Genomic DNA, 23,660 nt, shown 5'->3' on the forward strand with positions numbered 1-23,660 from the left:
TCTATTTTGCCTTCAACATAGGCATATGATTGTATGTTTCAGTTAGGACAAGTTGTAGACTTCAGCAACACCAAACATTTTACCATGTAATTTACTCAAAAATTGGAATAAAATCCAAGTGGGGTGAAATGGTGAAAAAACAGCAATTCTGCTATTGCTTTTTGGGTTTTATTTTTACAGCATTCATTGTGAGCCAAAAATGAGATGGTCATATGGTAGTCTTAGCCAGTATGATTACAGTGATACCAAACCTTTTTTTTTTACTAATAAATTTTAGTGGTTAAAAAATTATAAACCATATTTTTTTTTAAAAAGGTGGATTCATAACTTTTTTTATTTTATTTTTTCTTTCATGGAGCTATGTGAGAGCATCTTTCTTACATACTGAGCTGTACTTTTTATTAATATTTTATGATATTTTGATCACTTTTTTCCTGTATTGTTCTAATAGAATGTTGCAAATGAAAAATGACAATTCTGTTTTTTTATTTTTTTTTTGTCAATATACTATTTAAATAATTTTATGTTTGGATAGAGTAGACTTCTTTTCTGAAGACAATGCTAATTTTTGGATTTTTTTTTATTTTTGAATGTGGAAATGGAGAATGATTTAATTTTTTTTAAATATTTCATTTTTTTTTAGGACTGGAACCTGCAATCAAACTTATCGTACATACTACATATACTAAACCTGCGATCACATATTTTATAGAATGCATTATCGCAGTACTAGAGTGTACAGTGTAAATCTCATTCTTTTATGAAGCCCGGCCTCTAGCTGAGCTTCACTTGGGAGCTAAGATGGCAGCCACAGTTTACATCTGCTTTGTATGCAGCTCCATACTCCTCACTGAGACCTTTGATGACAATATATCTAACAGATTGTTAAGAAGTTAAACCTAGTCAGAATAGGACTAGTCATGACCACAAATGCAAAGTGTTTGCAAATAACTTAAAGGGGCATTACCAGAATTGAAAAATATACCCTTTCTATAGGATGGGGGATAACTGACTTATCATTGAGGAACTGCTGCAAGCCTTAGTAATCACAAACAAGCTGCAATGGATCTCAAGAAAGGGACTCTGCAGAGTCCTATATTGAATGGTGGGGAGATGTGCATACTTGGCCTTTGCTTCATTCATTCATTGACTATTTGAGGGGTGGAGCCAGTGAGACACAACCTTTTCTCGTGGATTAGGGATAGCTTTCAATTCTGGGAATACCCAATATATTTATTGTAGAGTATATCTGATACTGGTATTTATAATCCAGCAAATGCTAACAACAGATATTAATAAAAAAAAAGAATGAATGAAACAATCCACAAGTTTGAATCACATTTTCTGGAATTCACATTTTCATTGAATTTCAAACACTTTGAGATTTGATGTGCAGTTTGCAAGAAAAAAAAAATTACTTGCCCAGCGCCATTTCCCACACTGCTGAAACATCAGAGAGAAGGCTAATGTCTTTTTGCATAGCCAAACAGGCTTCCTCATCATGCTCTGCAGCGTACACATCTTGCAGATTATCATAACTTGTACAGTGGTGGTCAGTACCTTGGTTGGCCATCTGAGATCACCGATTCCCCTTTGGAGCAGTTTGCACGGCAGTTATTTTCCATCTCTGAGGTCACTGAGTTAGTCTTTCTCTTCTGTAGTTTGCAAGCTCTTATAGTTAATGGGGTGCTCTCTATCTTTCTATTTTAGAGTGTAAGATCTTATAGTCAGCAGGGTGCTCTCTCTCCTGTAGATTGTAAGATCTTTATCATAGATTTGATCTGCTGTGGTCAGTTTCCTTCTTCACTGAGCCACAGTCAGGTTTGGTCACTGTCCTGGTTCTGAACATTTTGTCTCTGTGTGGACACTTTGTGTATTCATTGCCTTTCCGCCAACAAGTGTTTCCTGTGCTGTAATTTAGGCTGCCCTATCACCCAGTGGGTGTAACTATTTAAAGCTTTCATTTCCAGCTGGTGATATTTTTGAAGTGGACCCTGCTTTGAATTACAGCCGATTTGTCTTGTGTTTCTCCTCACGGATTATAGTTTTTGGTTTATTTTATTTTACTCTGCACTTTCCCCCAGGTTCTTAAGGAGATACGTGGAACCCTCGATGACCACTTAGAAAGTGAGGGTCCAAATGGTCATCTGAGTCATCCATTTTAGGATTGTTTCAGTCTGTGCAAGGACCTTTAGGGACTGGGCAGCTGGGAACTCTAGTCTGTACAAGAACTGGGTGGGTTAGGTGTAGTAGCTTTAAGTAAGACCTTATTTTTTGTTATTTATCATGTGTACACTTTAGTGTGCATAACAGTGTTAGGATAGGTGGAGTTTTTTGCCTTTCTCTCCTATAGCATGTAAGCTGTTATGGTCAGCAAGGTTTTCTCTCGCTCATCTCTTGGATGTGTATTTCCTGAGGAATTACAAGCGTTCTAGTATTTAGATTTGCACAAATTTGCACATTTTAATTGGCTCAATTTAAATTTCTTGAGGCCGTCAAATTCCAATTTTCAATAGATCCGCTCATCTGTACAAAAACTGCGTTAAAATTTTCTTTTTGCCACATTTGTTTGTGACAACTTCAGACAGTAATGGGTTCTTCCTAGGTAATATGCTCTGACGATTGTAAAGGCAGGTGAATGTAAATAAATACTTTTATTAAGAACAATCCAACATTTTGACAGTTCCTGGAAACTGCTTCAGTGTTCAGTCTTGTTTGCTCTCTCAGGATCGCATTCAGTGTGTTTACTTTAAAGTTAAGTTTCCAGGTAATTTGATATATTGAAGGCTGTATTCACTTCTGCTTCACCAAGACCAAATAGGGTCGTGCTGCTCTTCCATGCCCAAGCACAGAAAAATTAAAATTAAGGGGTCACTCTGATGATTTAGTGTCTTCTAATGAATTAAGAGGGTCCTTGTGGTGTGTCATTAATTCTCGGTATGGCAGCAACCATTTGGTTCCAAGTAGTTATACAACATATTGGGTCATAATTATGTAAATGAGAGCGCATGTACGCTATGGTATTATGGTTCTATAATTTATTTATTATAGTATCTTTAAATATGAAAAAAAACTATATTCCATTTTATTACCTGTTGCAGCGGTGTCCTTCTTTAAAGGTAGTGCTCCAAGGGGAAAATATTTCTGTATTAAGGCACTTTGCTTACATGTCCATAATAAGAAGTCACAGAGTCCCTATGTGCTTCTGTGCATAGTGTCAAACAAAACAAACAAAAAAGAAAGCGAGCAAGAGATGACGAGAAGAGAAAAAGGCGAGATGACCTGGATAATTATAGAGCACACTTCAAAAATAAGATGGTAAATGTTACCAGAGGCCTCTGCCTTGTAACACCCAATGCAATTTAGCAGACTATGTGGCATTTTGTTTGCAACAAATACAATAACCAAAAGAAATCCACTTTTGCTTAGACACGCAAGTTGTAATTTGTGGGACATAGACTAATAATTCCATGCTGCACTCTATTACTATGTCTTTGATTAGTATTTTCTTTGGAGAATAGCTTTTATTCTTTAATGGTTGACTTGAGATATTTTTTACTTTCCACATACTAGGAACTATTTACAGTTTACAACTCAAGAGATGTATATTTCATTGTGCTTGTCTGCAACTATATTTAACTTTTCTGTTGGTTTTCATAGGTGCCAGGCGTGCCAACATGGGCCCAAATGCTAGACCTGCTCAGCCTGCAACTCAGAGTGCCAACGTACAATCTGCTCAGCCAGGTATACACTCTCCAGACTGTAAAATCATACAAAAGCAAATCTATTTCTAAATCCTTATTAATAAAAAAAAACAAAAAACAACTTTGTGATCATGCCATTTGGGTTGGTGGAGGTAAGAGTCCTATAAGTAGTATTTACACCTATCAGACACTTACGGTATATACTTTTGATACACCATTAATATCTCAAAGTAATAACCCATTGTCCACTATTTGGACAACCCCTTATTATTCCCCTTGTTTGCCCACACTAAAATAAAATACACTCCTTCCTTGTTGGCGCTGCTCTAGCAATGTCGGCACACTCTCTGTTGGGGATGACTTGAGGTTGTTATTTCATGCAAGCTCTGGCCCAATCAGCGCCAACTTCACTGGCCTCACTTTCAGACATATAAGTAATCAACAGGAAATGAGAGCTGCGGCTGATGGCTCACTTCCTGTTAATTACTTATACAGTATGTCCGAAGGCAGAAACAGTGAAGCTGGTACTGATTGGGCACAGGGCTTAGAGGAATAGCAACTTCATGGGAGCCTTGGGAGAGTGAGTGCCAGCACCACTGGAGGGTGCTCAGCATGGGAGGTGTTAAAGCCGGGCTCTTGTTTCCTCTCAGGTAGCTGGGACGGATCGGCCGGTTGTGAGAGTAACGGTTTAACACACCAAGACAAGACAAGTCTATAGTATATCAAATAACTCTGAACTTTAATAGAATCGGAAGGTTTCTTATACCTTTCAAGCTGATTACGCAATATGAGACATGTGATATGAGTACACAACTTTAGATACCAAATATAGTCATTTCCAGGCTCCAAAGAATATATTACCACATAAGGAAAGGATAATGTTTCAAGGCCAAAAGAGATATAGTTTATCATAACAAAAAGCGTTCAATGGATGTGATCAATCAAACCTTGTAATACAGACTGTGTATTCCAAGAGGAGTATATAAACAAAAGAATAACAATTCTAGGGAACTTAATGATAATCATAGCAAATGGCAGATGTGGAATCATAGCAAATAGAAGATGTGGAATAGAACATCAATTACTCATTCCTGGTTGCATAACCAGTCAAATACCCATATGTGGAATATAACGAATTTATGAACTAACTGAGGACCAAGACAAAATGGCTTCTCTAACAGAGGCGAGTGTAAGCTTTTTTATTTTAACAGCATCAAATATGGGGAATGAAAAAGTGTTTGTCTTAGTAGGGGACAACTCCTTTAATTCTTTATGTGACCTATAGGATTGGTTCAGTATGACAAAGTGACCTTTGGAACAAAAAGAAAAAAAGTTGTCTTCAACTGCTCAAAAGCAACACCGGAGAGGGGTTTCTCTGCTTTCTGTGGTGTTTTCCCCATATGTATCATTATGGGCTAATTGCAATGTAATATCATCATTTAAAATCTTAAACGTGGCTGCATATTTTGTATTATCAGCTCCTCCAGCAAGTGGGAGATCAGCACCAAGGCCAGCTCCAGCCAACAGATTTCCAGAAGGGCAAGGTATTCTTTCTTTTCTTTTCTTTTCTTTTCTTTCCTTTCCTTTCCTTTCCCTTTCTTTTCTTTTCCTTCTTTCTTTCCCAGGGCAAGGTTTTCTTTCTTTCTTTCTTTCTTTCTTTCTTTCTTTCTTTCTTTCTTTCTTTCTTTCTCTCATTCTTTCTTTCTTTTATTCTTTCTTTCCTAGGGCACGGTTTTCTTTCTTTCTTCTATTCTTTCTTTCTTTTATTCTTTCTTTTTCTTTATTTCTTTTATTCTTTCTTTTTTGAATTCTTTCTCTTTCTTTCTTTCTTTCTTGTATTCTTTCTTTTTCTTTCTTTCTTTCTTTCTCTCATTCTTTCTTTCTTTTATTCTTTCTTTCTTTTATTCTTTCTTTTTCTTTCTTTCTTTCTTTCTTTCTTTCTTTTATTATTTCTTTCTTGTATTCTTTCTTTTTCTTTCTTTCTTTCTTTCTTTCTCTCATTCTTTCTTTCTTTTATTCTTTCTTTCCCAGGGCAAGGTTTTCTTTCTTTTTTTCTTTTATTCTTTCTTTCCCAAGGCAAGGTTTTCTTTCTTTCTTTCTTTTATTCTTTCTTTCCCAGGGCAAGGTTTTCTTTCTTTCTTTCTTTCTTTCTTTCTTTCTTTCTTTCTTTCTCTCATTCTTTCTTTCTTTTATTCTTTCTTTCCTAGGGCACGGTTTTCTTTTTCTTTTATTCTTTCTTTCTTTTATTCTTTCTTTTTCTTTATTTCTTTTATTCTTTCTTTTTTGAATTCTTTCTCTTTCTTTCTTTCTTGTATTCTTTCTTTTTCTTTCTTTCTTTCTCTCATTCTTTCTTTCTTTTATTCTTTCTTTCCTAGGGCAAAGTTTTCTTTCTTTCTTTTATTCTTTCTTTCTTTTATTCTTTTTTTTTCTTTCTTTCTTTCTTTCTTTTATTCTTTCTTTCTTGTATTCTTTCTTTTTCTTTCTTTCTTTCTCTCATTCTTTCTTTCTTTTATTCTTTCTTTCCCAGGGCAAGGTTTTCTTTCTTTCTTTCTTTCTTTCTTTCTTGCTTTATTTATTTATTTATTTATTTATTTTATTCTTTCTTTCTTTTATTCTTTCTCTTTCTTTCTTTCTTTCTTTCCCTCATTCTTTCTTTATTTTATTCTTTCTTTCCCAGGGCAAGGTTTTCTTTCTTTCTTTCTTTCTTTCTTTCTTTCTTTCTTTCTTTCTTTCTTTTATTCTTTCTTTCTTCCTTTCTTTCTTTCTTTTATTCTTTCTTTTTCTTTCTTTCTTTTATTCTTTCTTTTTCTTTCTTTCTTTTTCTTTCTTTCTTTTTCTTTCTTTCTTTCTTTCTTCTTTATTTTTCTGAAAAAATGTTTAGTAGCTTTTAATGTAACTTTAAGTCCCCCTATTATTATTATTTTACTGGCTAATTATATAAGATACAATTTACTAGTTTAAAGGCTCAACACATAATTATACTCAAATAGCATTTTTCTACAATTAATTTGAGCAGATTTTATTGGTAACACAAGTCAAATAGATGTTGCTGAAGCCAGTCAATTGCTTAAAGTTTTTCTTACAACTGTGTGACTATAATGATCATGAAGATACTGCACTTTGCTATCCTCGTAGGTGGTCCTCCTGCTTCTCAGCTGCCTGAACAATCTTATACAACTGCGGTGTCTAGGGAAGATAAACCTGGTGGTTTCACATCCCAAGGTGTTAGAGAGGACAGACCCCTTCGCCAAACTTTATCATATTCCGCTGCTGTGCCATCAACAGTCACAGCTGCTCCTGCCCGGCAGACACAACCACAGGAAGAAGAAGAGGAAGAAGCCAACAGCTATGACTCTGATGAAGCAAGTGAGTTTTGAAAAAGGTTTTGCGATATTTGCTTCTGTATTTATACTCGATCTTCAATAAGTATGGACCACATCAATCAATGAGATACATATTATAGATATTAGCAATCACTAGTAAGCAATCAGTCTGCGATTATGAGCGATGCAGTCTTCTCTATAGAATTTCAATTCGTTATATATGGAAAAAATGTTATCAGAGTATAATGTACATGAACTACTGAATTTTTATTAATCAGACACATGAATTGATACATACCCCATACCTTGGCAAAACCAGATTTTATCTGTAGGGATCAATTTGTGATGAGGCATTTAGCCCCCTCCACCTTAAACTAAATTATGTACTTTTTTTTTTTTTTTTTAAAAGCATATTGTTTTTCTTTACCATAGAAGTGTAGACAATTCTGGCTATTTTCATATAATTTGTGTCATTATGGAAAAACCTACAAATTGCTTGAGAGATGAACAATGGGTTATAATGATCTGCTGTTTCCATTCCACGTTAGACAAACAGAGAAGAAAAAACATATGCTAAACATTGGTTTTACAATAGTGAGAGCAGCGTAATCCATGTTTGTAGAGAAGTACTTAGTGTTTTGTAGAGCTACTTTAAGAATCAGATGCTTCATTGATTTTGTTCTTCTTCCTGAGAACAGGTGCTGAAGATGACAAACTGTTTGTTAATGGGCCAGAAAGAATTTGGCTCATTTTCCACTCATTCACAAAGAGCTCTGTAGTATTTGAGGAGTAAAAGAAAACTATTTCCGAAATACGTTTCCATATGTGTATGCTGAAGCAAATCCCATCTGCCTTGTTATCTATGCAGTGTGTGGTTTTGTCTGTGTATATAGTGCACATATATATATATATATATATATATAAATCTCTGTGTGTGTTTGTGTAAATATAAATAAATATTTGGCAATTTTGCAACTATTCCCTCCTACAAAGAATGAAGGGGTCTGTCATTTTTATCATAAGTACACTTCAACTGGGACATGCAGAATCCAGAAAATCACAATCTATGATTTTTAAATAATGCCTTTGAATTTTTTGACTAGGCCACTCCATGATCTTGAAATTCATTTTACAAAGCCACTCATTAGCTGCCCTGGCTGGTTATTTCAGGTCACTGTCATGCCTTAAGACCCAGCCATGACCAATTTTTAATGCTCTTACTGAGGGAAGGAGGTTGTTGGCCAAAATCTCACTACATATTATCCCATCCATCATCCCTTCAATACAGTACAGTTATCGTGTCCCATTGCAGAAAGTTATGATGTTTCAACTCTCATGCTTTACAATTGGGGTGCTGTTCTTGGGGTTATACTCATTCTTCTTTTTCTTCCAAACACGGAAAGTGGAGTTGATACCAAAAAGTTCTATTTTGTTCTCATCTGACCACTTGACTTTCTCCCATGCCTCCTCTAGATTATGCAGATGGTAATTGGTGAACTTCAAACAGGCCTTGCGTGCCTTGCAGGATTCTAATCCACAGTGGCATAGTGTGTTACTAACAGTAATCTTTGAGACTATGATCCCAGCTCTCTTCAGGTCATTGACCAGGTCTTCCTTTTGTAGTTCTGGGCTGATTGCTGACCTTTCTCAGAATCCTCCTTACCCCATCCTTGCACCAACAGTTGTTGCCTTTTCACCAAGCTGCTTGCCAATTGTCCTGTCTTACAATAAAAAATACAGACCTTTCCATTCTTTGTAACGGGGAAAACATGAAAAAGTGGCAGTGTATCAAATACTTATTTTCTCCACTGTATATACACACACACACACAGAGTTTTCCACATTTTTGTAAATATTTTATTTTATCCTTTCATGGGACAACACTGAAGATAAAACACTTTGATGCAATGTAAAGTAGTCATTGTACAGCTTGTATAACAGAGTACATTTGGTGTACCCTCTAAATAACTCAACACACAGCCATTAATTTCTAAACCGCTGGCAATAAAAGTGAGCACACCCTTAAATGAAAATGACTAAATTGAGCCCAGTTAGCCATTTTCTCTCCCTGGTGTCATGTGACTCAATAATGTTACAAGGTCTCATGTGTGAATGGGGAGCAGATGTGTTAAATAGAGTTGAGCGGACCCGTGGAAGTTCTCTTCAGCTGGAGCAACCAGACTTTGGAAAAAGTTTGGATTGGGACCCAGACATGACCTGAACCCCATTGGGAGTCATTAATTGAGCAGTTCGTGTCTACACCCACATGCAGCCAGCCATAAACGCAACACTTCCAGGGGCGGGTGGGCGTGGTTTTTCCATTTTCACCCACATGCAGCCAGCCATATATGCATCACTTCCGGGGGTGGGGGTTTTCCATTTTCTTTTTTGGTTTGCACTACGTATGATCATGCTGTTGGTACTCCCAGTGCCACCTGATCAAACATTGCAAGCGGCTCAGCATAGCGTAGCCAAGCACAGCGATGATCGCATGAGTGGTTTGCATATGTAAAGCACCTGATCTTCGAACTTGAACTCTGGGTTGTTTTCAATGGGGTTCGAGAGGTTCATCAAACTGTTCTCGAACGGGGCGTCTGTTCGACGAACCGAACCGAACTCGAGCCTTCATCATAAATGTGAGGGGTTTACTCAGTTTTCTGCTGTGATATATGTGTGCAGACTGACCGAGTGGACAGAATTAACTGACAATTATTGGTATGTATGCTATTCAAGGCATTATGAAACGGAAGGTTGCTTAAAAAAAATGTATACCAAAACTCCCCACTAGGTGAAAAAGTGGCACTGTACAGTGAGCAAGTGGCCCAAAAACCATGTGCAAAAATTGGAGATGTCACAATTGTTCCACAGACTAGCATATCTGTTCAATATGGCGGCCATCATGTATGGTGATCATGTTCATCCTATGCAGAACATGCTCGACGCTTGCATGTAACATGTCTGGTGGGATGCTGTGCACTTCTATAATGATACGGTCTTTGAGGTTAGTTAGGGTGTCGACATTTCCCCGATAAACATGCTTTTTCAAGTGTCCCACAACCACAAATTACAAAGATTGAGATCGGGTGAACGTGGTGGCCATGTGTTAGGGAAGGAGCGGCTCAAAATCCTGTCATCGGGAAAATGTGCATGCAGAACTTTCTTCACAGAATTTGTGATGTGAGAAAGTGCTCCATCATGCATGAAGGGGTCGTGTGAAGACACTGCCGCTGTTGGAGTTGCGGAACGACCACTGTTTCCTGCATTGTTTGGTATCTCGCTGCTGTCATGGAACAGGTAGCAACCCCAGTTGGCCTCATTTCTTCATAAAAGAACGGTCGTAGGATGAATGATGAAGCCACACCAAACGGTTACCTTTGGTGAATGCAGTGAAACTCCCTTGACCGCATGTGGATTTTCAGTACCCCATATGCGACTGTTTTGTGTGTTCACCATTCCATTCAGGTAAAAATGCACTTCGTCACATCACAGAACATTCCATGGCCAATTTCCATCCACCTCCACTCTCGCCAGAAACATGAATGCAAATGTCATGCGGGCATCATTGTCACAAGGAAAAAGTTGTTGATGATGGCTATCTTTGTATGGGTATGCCCGCAAGGCCATTTGGAGAACTTTCCACATTGTGCTATACGGGAGCTTCAATTGCCTGTAAACACTGCATGTACTGCTATTCCTGGCAGGGTTGTTCGTGCCCTGGTCTACGACGGCAGTGGCAATGTCCTCCACAACCTATCTGCTTACTGGTAGTCGCCTATGCCCCAGCTGAATACTCAGTAACCCTGTTGCCTCAAAACGTGTCATCATCTGTCTCAGAGCATTGACAGTCATTGGACCGCTACGTGTGTCACGGTCTTTCAAACAATGAAAGGCTCTCAGTGCAGTTGTAGCATTCCTGGCATTCTCATAAAGCAACCGCTCTAAGTGGTACTTTGCACGCTGCGACATCACTAGCCAATGATAGCGATACCGAGCGTGATAGTACCCGCCCCCGTCGCACATGCGATATCTTGTGATAGCTGCCGTAGTGAACATTATCGCTACGGCAGCTTCACACGTACTTACCTGCCCTGCGACGTCGCTCTGGCCGGCGACCCTCTGGAGGCAGGTAAGGAGATGTTCCTCACTCCTGCGGCTTCATACACAGCGATGTGTGCTGCCGCAGGAATGAGGAACAACATCGTACCTGTCGCTACAGCGATAATATGGAAATGTCCGGCACTACACAGATCACCGACTTACGATGCTTTTGCGATCGTTTATTGGCGCATCTAGGCTTTACACGTTGCAACGTCGTTACCGGCGCCGGATGTGCATCACTTTCGATTTGACCCCGGAGATATCGCACGCAACGTACAAAGTACCCCTAACAGCGAATGATCCGGCAAAGAGACAGGCACCTTGCAGACTGAGTTGCAAGGCGCGGTCACTGTACAGCACCACTTTTTCACCTGGTGGGGAGTTTTGGTATAAATTCTTTTTAAGATGCTTTCCGTTTTCCCATGCCTTGAATAGCATACATATCAATTTTCAGGCAATTCTATCCACTGGGTCAGTCTGCACATGGCTCCAAACACCTTTAGGTTATTTTATGGCCCCCTTGTATATAGATGTACATACACATTGTATATATTGTACTCTTGATTCAAAATGCACACAATAATCAATAACCAGTGGTTTTCTGTATGTCTTTTATACAGCTACATTGGGAGCCCTGGAATTTAGTCTTTTATATGACCAAGCCAATAACTCTCTTCAGTGTACCATTATAAAGGCTAAGGTAAGTATTTAGTGAATGTCAAATAAAGGAATATTTTGTTGGTACTCAGTTCCTCACTATGAGTTAAGTGACAACATTGATGTCATCTACCTGAACCTACAGAGATCCTTTCCGATCATCCGGTATCACACACCTGTCTAATCTGAATGAATAGGACAAGTGTGAGATGACTATAGACTAATCTATAACCGTTATGTCACTTTCACTGCAATATTCACCTTTTGAGTCACCAGTGTCAATCAGCAAGTATCTTGAACCTTTCCTTTTCAATAAAATAGGAAAGGTGCATGAGACCTGCCAATTGTGCACTGGCGTAGGTCCCATCCCAATGTCAAAAGAAGTGATATTGGACTAACCCTGTATGTTTATGGGCAATAATGATGTTGGACCTTCTATACCAGACGTAGAAACTCAATTTTTATGATCATTGGTATCATTAATTAAGTTTCTATTGCTCTGCTGTAAAAAAAAAAGGTTAAAATGTTTTGGTCATGCCAGCTGCATTCGCTTAATCATTTTAGACATCAAATATGTTAAAACAAGAAAGACCTCATTATATTATTACCGTATTTTCTATTTTCGTTTTTTAAAATGCACTTTTTTGTCTTCAAAAATAGGGGTGCGCCTTACAAACCGTATATGGTTTACCGAAGCAGCAGTGGCAGCACAGGGTTGGCAATACTGCGGGCTCGTGGGGTGTCATGGTGGCGGTCACCATTGATCTGTGGGCTGCTTTGAATTGCCTGCAGTTGACGAGACGGACTTCAAGAAAATGGCCGTGGAGGTGGCGCATGCGCAGATAGGACTTGGTGGCCATTTTCTTGAAGTCCATCACGTCAATCTACGCACATGCCGCCTCTGTGGCCATTTTCTTGAAATTTTCTGGCAAGTCAATTGAGCCCGTAGATCAATGGTGTACACCGCTGTGACACTCCATGAGCCCGCAGTATCGCCGACCCCCCACTGCCGAACACTGACCCTCTTGAGCTGCGACACCCCCTCTTTCGAGCACGCCAGCAGATCAGTGGCGCCTGCCTTCATGACATCCCCCGAGCGAGCAGGATCACCGACCCTCCACACACTGACCCTCTTGAGCTGCGACATCCCCTCCTCCGAGCCTGCAGTATCGCCTACCCTGCCTTCTGTGACCTTCCTGAGTCGCTCCACCATCGCTGCTCCCCCCTGGTGCGCTGATATAAGAGGCACTAGGATTAAAAGATGGACCCTCATTGCAACAGTAAAAATTATTTTTTTCCTATTCTCCTCCTTCAAATTTGGGGTGCGTCTTATCATTCAGTGCGTCTTATAAAACGAAAAATGCGGTATATCTTTTATCCACCTCCTCAGAAAACAAGTTGTGCCCCCCCGAATCCAAGTTGACTCAGTCCATAAAGGGACTAATTCAGTCCACAAATCCATGATTAAATAAATCAAGATATAAATAATAATTTTATGAGCTTAATTAATAAAGCCGAATATTATGAAGCCAAGATCTTTGTAGATGGCATTACAGAAAGGCTCTTCTATAATTCCACAAGATACACCTAAATGGCCTTCCTATATTGATGTATGTAACCAATACTGCATTAGAAGTGTGGCCTCAAGGGAAGCGTTTAACTAACGCCAGCTAAAGTTAAAAGAAATCTGGGCACATGTCCAGGCAGCACTGATATAAGCTACATCCTAAGACCTTACTGAATTGCTATAATCTACATAGTCATATATAGCTGACACCTGCTGCTGATGGTATGGGACCATTTTTTTTCATTGGGCCGTTCCCATGGTGCATGATTATAGGTCTTAGCAGTAAGAATGAAAATACGGTAAGTAGCAATAAGTCTCCAGGAGCAATGAAAAGGAATGGCACAATGAAGAGGTCCAAGAAATTGGAAGAGGTCCATTTTAAGACCCTAACCTATATGTTTTCAGCTTACATCACATGTATTAGGTTTATCACCTGCATTTTTAGTAAACCTTTTTTTGGATCATTTACAGTATCATAATTGCAAAGTTATATAGAATCTGTAGTCATTTATGTATTTTCATAGCATAGAATGGTACATATAAGTGAATTGTTGTAGGCATGCACAGACCATTAACTTATATGATAAAAGACTATCAGTGTGGCAAACATATCCAGATTGTTCTCTCTTTTTAATTAATTATATTTCCAGAACAATATCAATATGTTCACATGTACCCTACAAATTGATTTCATCAGGAATATGAAAACTTAGGAACAACATGAAACCTGCCTGTCCTTTTGCATTGTTTTAACTTGGCTTAAGAACCTGACATTTTCTATTCAAACTGGAAACTCGAATATAAATCCCACAGAAGAACGGACATATTAATGGGAGGAGTCTGTCTTCATGATTTTACACCCCAAACTATTTACATGTATATATAGCTCTTTCTAAGACAAGTTCAGCAATACCTTTAATATGCCTGTCTGTTCTTCCATTACTGTGAAATCTGTATTTGAATTTATATGCAAATGAGGCTGAAGATCTACTTGTAGATCTGAAACCTCTGTCACTCCAGTTCTGTTCTCTGACCAGAGTCGATTTCCGCTTATCTAAAGCTAATTTGCCCATCTGTTCTTTCGTTACTGAGAAATCAGTGTTGCAGCTTTAATGCAAATGAAGCTGAAGAGCTACTTTTAGATCTGAAGCCTCTGGCACTCTAGCTCTATAGTCCGACTAGTGCGGCCTCCTCCTGTTTATCTGATGCTCATTTGCCTCAAGTCAAATAGTATAGAGACTGTCAATCAAGCTGGAGGAAGGGCACACAGTAGGGAATAGAGCTGGAGTGAACAAGGCTTCAGATCTACCATAACTCCTCAGCCTTATATGCATTTCAACTCAAATGCCTGATTTTCCAGTAAGCGAGGAATGGACTATACATGTAAAGGCATTGCTGTACTTTTCTTTGAAAGAATTACATGTGCATATTCATAGTTTGGTGGGTGAAATCCAGCAGATTCCCTTTAACATTTGAAGTCCCAGAGAGGGGTCATTTAACATTTCGATCCAGCTGGATCGCTTTCCTTCATTTCCCATTGCTGCGGCCGGGGCAGGGCCGGATCCGTGTCTGAGGTGCGGTGAGGTCAGGCGTGGGTGAGCTGGATTCCATTACAAATTTAACATTTCTACCTTTGGAACCCAGAGACAGGTTTAATTACCTGAAGGATTTTAGCTAACATCCTATAATCACCGTCTTTTGTTCTGTAATTAAGGCCATTACTGTCGCACCACAGGAGGTTGTTGTTTTCCATTGAGTTTAGCCATTTAGTTTCTAGTTAGTTCTATTCAGTTTAGACTAAGGGTCATTTGACCCTCTATTGGGACTTCAGGGGGAGCTCGAAATTTCTGGGACCTCTAGTGTTAAGGTACTTCTGCTTTAAAAAAGTAAAGCAAAGCCCTAATAACTCATTTGATTTGCAGGGCCCATCATCTTCCTGTATTCAAACAAATATAATATACAGTATATTGTAATAACGTGCAATACAAAGCTTTATAGTAGCCTTAAAAAGACCACTTGAGGCACTGGGCAGCTGCACAGGCTCCACCAGTGGCATGTGTGCTCCAGATTACCATCATCTTTATGATATTCATATTGCATATTGCAAAATCTTTTCCAGTGCACTTTATGATCACATGTTCATCCTGTATCTCTTTGTAACACCATTTCACAGTATACTGTTAGAATAGAACAATCTGTTTTATAATCACACTAAAGTGGTTGATGCCAATGCTCCAACGTCTCGTCTAATATTTTTAGCACGTTCTTATGATTAAATTAGAGGCCTTAATTTGGCATAGTATCAATTTCACACAAGTAACTCTGGGTTCTCTGGCCACCCACCAGTGACACAGTGTTATCTATGATAAGAATGTCTGTAAGTGTTACCTGCAAGATTATTCTATTCTCACAAATATAACACATTATGTTGTATTTATATAATATGCAACTTTCACTACTTGAAAGGGAAAGTCTCAGAAAATGACCTATTGTTTAAATCAGGGTTTTGTGTTACATGTATTTATTTTTATTTCCCTAATTTTAATTACAAAAAGAAAAACCAGTAATCTTTCAATGCTGATGAAGTTTACTGGGATTATTTTTTTAGATTCACACTTTTTTCTTTCAAGTAGAGTTTAAAGGCCCAGTCACACACAACGACTTACCAGCGATCCCGAAAACGATGCGACCTGATAGGGATCGCTGGTAAGTCGCTGGGAGGTCGCTGGTGAGATGTCACACAGTCAGATCTTACCAGCGATGCAGGAACAATACAGGTCGCAGTAGCGACCTGTATAACGATCTCAGCAGTCACTGTGACCCTGTCACACAGTGTCAAACACAGCGATGCGTCCTCCCCAGCAGGACATCGCCTTTGAAGAAAATGGCCTGGACCATTCGGCAATGACTAGAGATCTCACAGCAGGGGCCTGATCGCTGGTAGATGTCACACATAACGAGATCGCTAACGGGATCGCTACTGCGTCACAGAAATAGTGACTCAGCAGCGATCTCGCTAGCGATCTCTCTATGTGTGACAGTACCTTAAAGGAGTTTAAAGGAGATTTCTTATCAACATAGTTGGATTAACATACAGGTAACACCTCTTTACAAAGCTGATTAAAACAGGATCAACCAGTCGCCATAGGTGATATCCCAGCTGGCCATGCTCGCCCTCTGTTGACAATCCCCTTTCACATGCTCATTAGATGCTTCAATACAAAATACAAGGTCAGAATCTGATCTTTCCTCTACATTGAGATTTTCTCAAATAGGAAGTATGAGTATAAAAAGCCCCAGCGACCAGTGTGAAACTTGTGAGATTTCTAATTATTTTTAATTAAGACTGTAATATGGAAATAATAATTGTCCCCACATTTAAAATATACATTTAAAGCGATTTGTCTTGGTTTGGGGCTCAGGTGTGCAATTATTGTATCCAACTTGTATACTTCTGACCACATTCAGACTAGACTTATCTGGCCTCTGTCAATACACTTGTATTGAGCAAGGCTGCATACGTCTAGTCGGTATGTAGCTGCCAATATGCAAATCACACACTTATGGTCACTCCCCCGCCCACTCTCAAAATCATAGAATCCTGACAGCATGCCCACTGCATGTGAGGATTCACAAGTCAGCAGTCCAATAGAGTGACTGAAGACTTTCTCCCCAAGTTGGACAACCACTTTAATCCATTCCCAACGTATGATATACTATTACGTCATATGTTGAGTCCCTGTCTTTGATATAAGTTCAGAAACTTAGCTTGCACCTTTCCCAGTAGATAATGTTGACATTACACTGCCATTGATCTACTAGTGCTGCTTAGTAAGTATCATAAAAATTTGCAAAATAGAATATTTTTTTTTAAGTGATCACTTTTCTTGTAAAAGAAACAAAAGTTAATCTTTATGTCCTATGCAATGGTACCACTAAGTATTTCTACTCATCCATTAAAGAATAAGCCCCCAGATCGCTCCAGAGATTAAAGAAAAAAAAAAGTTATGGCCCTTAGAATATGAACACATGGACAGAATAAATTTTTATTATATCAACCGTGAATTAGATTTCACAAGGAGTGCGTAAACACAAAATTAAAAAATCGGTTGTGGAATTGCAGGCTTTTATTTGTTTTTACACATCACTCGTCCTCAAACAATAAAAAAAAAATAATATTCCACTCCTTTGCTTCCCCCCCTGAAAAAAAATAAGAAAAAGTTGACCCTCATGATTTTGCAGATGGAAACATTTTAAATCATAGCTTTAATATTGCAGTAGTGGTAAAAAAAAAAAAAGTTACCTCTGCCCTTGTGACTAAATTGCATCCACAAGGAGTGCTCTGACTCATAAACATATACTGTAAATCTCATGCTCTTCTTATGTTTTGGTTTTTTTTTCTTTTCAAATCTGCACATTTTTAACACTTGTTTAACCTTTTTTGTTCAAGGGACTAAAACCAATGGACTCAAATGGATTAGCTGACCCATATGTGAAGCTGCATCTTCTGCCTGGGGCCAGTAAGGTAAAAGAAGTGTTGCTGAAACAAAAAAATACTCTATTTGACTATTGATGACAAAACAAGATATTTTGTATGCTAGCAGGTTTTTTTTTAATCTCAGATATTATTTCTATAAATAATGTCTGTGGTGAAAATGTGCTAATTTACAAAACACTTGCTGCTGTACTTTTTTTTGTTTGACTCAATTAGGTCAGGTGTATGTAATTGAGCACATGCCTCTTTATCCTAGCAGATAGCCATTACTAAGCGTATCACTTCCTCTGAAGGTCTTGCCTTGTGCCGTGAAAAGTTGGCCTATTGGATTTTAAGTATATTAAAAATGCTTCAGTTCTGCCAAAGTATGTATACATAAAAGCTAAGAACTGATGTTTCTTTTCAGAGTAACAAACTCTCAGTACATAGGAAAGTTTTGGGTTTTTTGCCACTCACTGAAGATTGCCTGTATTGTAGTTTACAGATGTTGACATTGAGTTGAGACAGAAACTTGCTGAACATATAATCTTAAAATGTTACCTACTTATATAGGTTGAGAAAAGACCTAGATCCATCAAGTTCAACTTGTCTCCACCAATTATAAATTTTTTGGCACTAAATGATCTATAACCCACAATTGGAGATAAGCAAACCTGAGGTTCAGTCTTTGTTTGGTGTTTGACTTTACAAAAAGAAATAGAGTTTGGATTCGGAGATTGGGTTCTTCATGTATGCAAACCACTCACGTGGGCATCACTGTACTCAGGTACGCTCGGTGCTTGGCCCAGTGTGAGCCACTTGCAGTGTGTGATCAACTCACACTGGGGGTAACAACAGCATGATCGGATGTAGTGCGCACCAAACAAAAAAAAAAAAGTAAACATCCAACCCACCTGCCCCCGGAAGTGTTTTGTTAATGGCTAGCTGCATGTGGGCAGAGACCCAAACTACCCAGTTAGTAACTTCCATTGGGGTTCAGGTCAAGTCCGGGTTGCAAACCAAGCTTTTTCAAAAGTTCGGCTGCACCCACCGAACCAAAGTTCCACAGGTCCGCTTATCTCTGCCCACAATGTTATGTGTGCTGAAGAAATCGAGTCCTTTTTAAAAAAGTTATTATAGTGTCTACCATTACTACTCCTTGTGATCGGGCATTCCACAGTCTGACTGCTCTAACTGTAAAGAACTCTTTCCTATTAGCTGCTGAAATTGCCTTTCTTTCATCCATAATGAGTGCTCCCTTGGGCCTTAGTATTGTCTTTGGAAGGAATAAGTCATGTGTCAGTCCATTGTATTAACCACACATGTATTTATACATATAAATAAGATCTCCTCTGAGACTTTTTTTTTCTAAACTAAATAAGCCCATCTTTTCTAACCTCTCCTCATATGGGAGGCCTTTCATCCCTTATAATAAACTACTTTAAACTGACATGAGCTTCTGAGTATCATTTTTAAAATGTGGGCCCAAAACTGGATCCCATATTCTAGATGTGGTGTTACAAGTAATTTATAGAGGGGTAACATTATGTTGAGATCTAATATCTTTTTATACACCTTAAAATTGTGTTTGCTTTAGCAGCTGCTGCTTGACATTGAGTGCTGCTGCTCAGCTTACTTGTAACCAGAATACCCAAATCTTTCTCCTGTTTTGTAGTCCAGAGTTTACATCCATTTTATGTATATGCAGCAATGGGATTACTCTATCCTAAGTGCATTACTCTAAATTTAGCAATATTAAATCTCCTTTGCCAAATGTCTGCGCATTCATAAATCTAATCCAGATCGTTTTGTAGTATAGTACTGTCAAGGTCAGTGTTTAATATCCTACATAGTTTGGTGTTGTCAGCAAATACTGACACTTTACTATCAATCCCATCCACAAAGTCATTGATAAAGAAATTAAAAATAATCAGTTCTAGCACAGATCTCTGCAGTACCCCACTGCTGACTATAGCCCAATTGCGACGACTCTTTGTTTCCTGTCTTAGCCAATTCCTTTTCATCTACATATAGTTTCCCCTAGTCCCTGCTTCTGGAGCTTCAGTATAAGGCTGTGATGTGGTATAGTATTAAATGCCTTTGCAAAGTCCAGAAATATCACATCAGCTGCATTACCAACATCCAAATTTGCACTTACCTCCTCACAGAAACCCAGCATCTTGGTCGGACATAACTTATATTTCATGAGTCATGCTGGTTGTCAGTTATCATGTTATTGTTTATAATATATTTTTGCATGACATCTCTTATAAAGCCCTTATAAACTTTGCACACCGCTAATGTCAGGCTTCTTGGATGGTAGTTGCCTGGATCAACCCTCTTACTTTTCTTAAATATCGGTACCATGTCAACCATCCTCCAATTATGTGGCACCAACCCTGTTACGAGTCTAAGAAGATGTGACACAGCAGTCTGTCAATTACTGAGCTCATTTTCCTAAGTATCCATGGATGAATGTCATTTGGGCTGGAGGATTTGTCAATGTTTAATTTGCTTAGATGCACACATACTTCTTGTGTTTAAATTAGTTATATCAGATGGCGAACTTTGATTTTTGCCTTTTTGAATGATCCCTGGGACAGTCAATTCCTTGGTGAACACAGATGAAAGTTCAAAAATAAAAAGAAAGTAACAGCTCACCAGACAGCAGGCATGTGGGTGCGGTGCTTGGAAACCTGGACCGGCCGGCATTCAGGTGTTCACATGAAGAAAAAATTTTTGGTCATGATTAAGACCAGTCTATTTGCTTGAAACACCTAGACCTTCGTGTCTACACATGTTTTCATGAAAATGTTTAATGTTTGTTAACTTTTTTCAATAAAATTTAAATTTTATTATATGTACGTATGCTGGATTTTTTCACAAACTGTTTTTTACAGATGAAAAGTACCTGTTTAGTATCTCAGCCTTTTCTTTGTTTTCTTTTATTATCTATAATTATTTTTTCTATAATTGTTTGTCGATCTGCGGTTGTTTAACATTTAGTTTCGGTAGGCTGACGGAACGTCCCATGTGCATAGAAGAATTGGTATATGAGTGTTCTGTATGCATAAAGATTCACTGTTGTCAACAGTACAGGCTCTGTTTGCACTGGGAAAAGAGCATTTGTAGGAAAGCTCATTCATGATAATCGGTCAAAGTAGAAGCACAACTATGCTGTATAATCTATGAATTTCTATAGAAGTAAAAGTGTATATAGAATCTGCTATCTGCTGTTCATATATCTGTGAGGTTCTGCATTTCTTCATATCTCTAGTGGTTCCCTAGTGGTATCACTTAAAATATTATCAATGATGAATCCTTGAAATGAAAGTAAAAATGTTTTTTAAAAAAGTTATCTTTATTTTCTGATTCCAGGCAAACAAACTGCGCACTAAAACTCTCCGAAACACTCGTAACCCTATATGGAATGAGGCTCTGGTGTACCATGGAATCACAGATGAAGAATTACAGAGAAAGACACTGAGGTAAGTTCTCTGAAATGGTTTGTTGTAGCAAATACAGTGCATAGTTACTAATCTCATCAATAATGCTCATCGAGATAGAAGGGCTTCAAAGATATTGATTATATTGGTAAAGAGGTCAGCACTCTTCATTCCAATTAGTAGAGACTTTGTGAATAATTAGAGATTTAGAAAGCAACCTAATGACAAGACATTTCAAAAGTCTGCTGCTTTCTTCATCAGGTGCTCCAATTTAATTCTGCTATAAATGTGTTGGATGCACTTGCAAGGAATACATACCCTGCACACCAAAATCTCACCAATTGTCTGTGTGAGAAAAATGGGTGTTCAGACTGTAAGTCCCCTTTTTCACAATCTAAATCATATTAGTAATTTTAGTTTGTCTGTCAATATACAGATTATACTGTAAAAATAAATCAATAGCGCAATCTAAGAGCACCCGATGTATTAGTGTTAGATTAGTGTAGTTAGAAGTTGCTCACCTGCTATGGTTGTGCGCCCTCGCACAACCTCGGTGATGAGCGTGTAATTCCTCTGGATATGAGGGGCTGTGGTAACTGGAGTTATCTGATCCTTTTGGCTGGATGGAGCTGGAGGTATACCGCTGATGGCTCCTGGTTCACCGACTCCTTTGATCCTGGAGCTTTCAGGTCGGCTCTCCGTCCACCCGCTGGATTATTCAAAGTGAACTGATAGATTCTGTGATCCTCAGCAGCTCTTTGCCGGATTCCCCTTCAGGAGCAGGCAATGTAGATAATAGTGATGAAACCGGTCTTTGAGCGCTAATGATGGATCAGATTCTAAATGTTCTTTTGAAGATTAGGCTTTATTGTTAAAAAGATAAAGCTCTTGTTATCACTTCACAACGCGTTTCAGCAAGATCCCCTTGCTTTCCTCAGGTGAGCTCAAAGACCGGTTTCATCACTATTATCTAATATACAGATTATAAACATAGAGATGAAATGAAGACATGAAATAGGTTATTAATAGTGGTCAGAGACATGTTTTGCCAACCTGAATGCACTTATGTATATCATCAAAATCCACTGCGGTCAGTTCCTTTCTGCAATTGTTAACAAATAACTTCTTAGATTTGTTTAATAAGAGACATGTACGGAGATGCTGCAGGTCATTGTAACACATTTAGGATACGCAGGCTGCTCACAGTAGCTTGAGGAACTTACATCCCAGCATTTTTATGTAGAGAAATTCAAGCTACTAGAAATTCTAAGAGATATCACATTCCTAAAGGGAGTCTGTAAGTAGGGTTTTGCTATGTGATCTTAAGACAGCATGTCGTAGAGATTAAAACACTGAATTAAGCGGTGTCTGTTATCAAGGTACTTGCTGTTGTTAGCTTGTAATGATTGTTTTAACACCAGGAGTGCATCATTTCCTGGACTACATCAGCTATACCAGTATTTGATTGCTTGTGATAAGCAGCTCACTGTCTATAGACATTGTACACCGAGAGCTTTGGGTGGGCAGGGTTAGCTTTCTCAGCTCTTATAAATGCTAAATCTAAGAAGCTGATTGTGTCATAACTGATTCACCCAGTAAACTACATACCTTATTGAAATTGGGGTCTCTTGTCCTACATCATGCTGCTCTCAGATGAGGTAGCAAAAACCTGTTGACAGATTCCCTTTAAGCAGCATGAATACTTAATTATCATTTATATTTTTCATGCTTACCATTACCCACTTGAAATGTTTCTACAGTACTTCGAGTGCATAGAGATTTAAACATCATATTACTCTGTCATATTAAACCCTAGACTATTGATCTCATTATGCATTTTTCATTATATTTTGCTACTTTACTTTCAGGATTTCTGTTTGTGATGAGGACAAATTTGGTCACAATGAATTTATTGGTGAGACAAGATTTTCCCTGAAGAAGCTAAAACCAAATCTGAAAAAGAATTTCAATGTTTGCCTGGAACGAGTAATTCCGGTATGATTATTATTTTTTTTTCTATTTTTACTGCTAGTTTTGACCTTTATGCATTATGTTGAAGGACCGTTTCATGCTAATGTATTTTATGAGTATTTGAATCAGTATTTTGTTGTACAATTTGTAAACCAAAATCAGGAGTGCAACATAAATGGAAAAATGTATTATGTTTATATTTTCACTTTCTCATTTTGGACCCATGACGGATTTTTAGTTACAAATACTAATGCAAAATACAACCCAATGAAGGTTACCAAATGTGGCCCAAGAGTTCCATTTGGAGGTAGATTTGGTGGAAGATATGTACACTGTGTGCAGAATTATTAGGCAAATGAGTATTTTGATCACATGATAATTTTTATACAGGTTTTCCTACTCCAAGCTGTATAGGCTTGA

The 23,660-nt window shown here is 38.3% G+C and overlaps 1 protein-coding gene across 3 annotated transcripts in view; it reads left to right on the forward strand.

Annotated features, from left to right (window-relative positions):
* Window positions 1–23,660, forward strand: part of RPH3A (rabphilin 3A) — a 514,708-nt gene that overhangs the window by 432,169 nt on the left and 58,879 nt on the right. For all 3 annotated transcript variants that reach the window (XM_075323991.1, XM_075323981.1, XM_075323999.1), the window contains 7 exons: window positions 3,661–3,744; window positions 5,183–5,248; window positions 6,840–7,070; window positions 11,746–11,825; window positions 17,800–17,874; window positions 21,202–21,311; window positions 23,138–23,264. In XM_075323991.1, coding sequence (XP_075180106.1) covers window positions 3,661–3,744; window positions 5,183–5,248; window positions 6,840–7,070; window positions 11,746–11,825; window positions 17,800–17,874; window positions 21,202–21,311; window positions 23,138–23,264 — 773 coding nt within the window. The remainder of the gene's footprint in view (window positions 1–3,660; window positions 3,745–5,182; window positions 5,249–6,839; window positions 7,071–11,745; window positions 11,826–17,799; window positions 17,875–21,201; window positions 21,312–23,137; window positions 23,265–23,660) is intronic.

This window comes from Anomaloglossus baeobatrachus, chromosome 1, assembly GCF_048569485.1.
Source record: "Anomaloglossus baeobatrachus isolate aAnoBae1 chromosome 1, aAnoBae1.hap1, whole genome shotgun sequence".
NCBI classification, from domain to species: Eukaryota; Metazoa; Chordata; class Amphibia; order Anura; family Aromobatidae; genus Anomaloglossus; species Anomaloglossus baeobatrachus.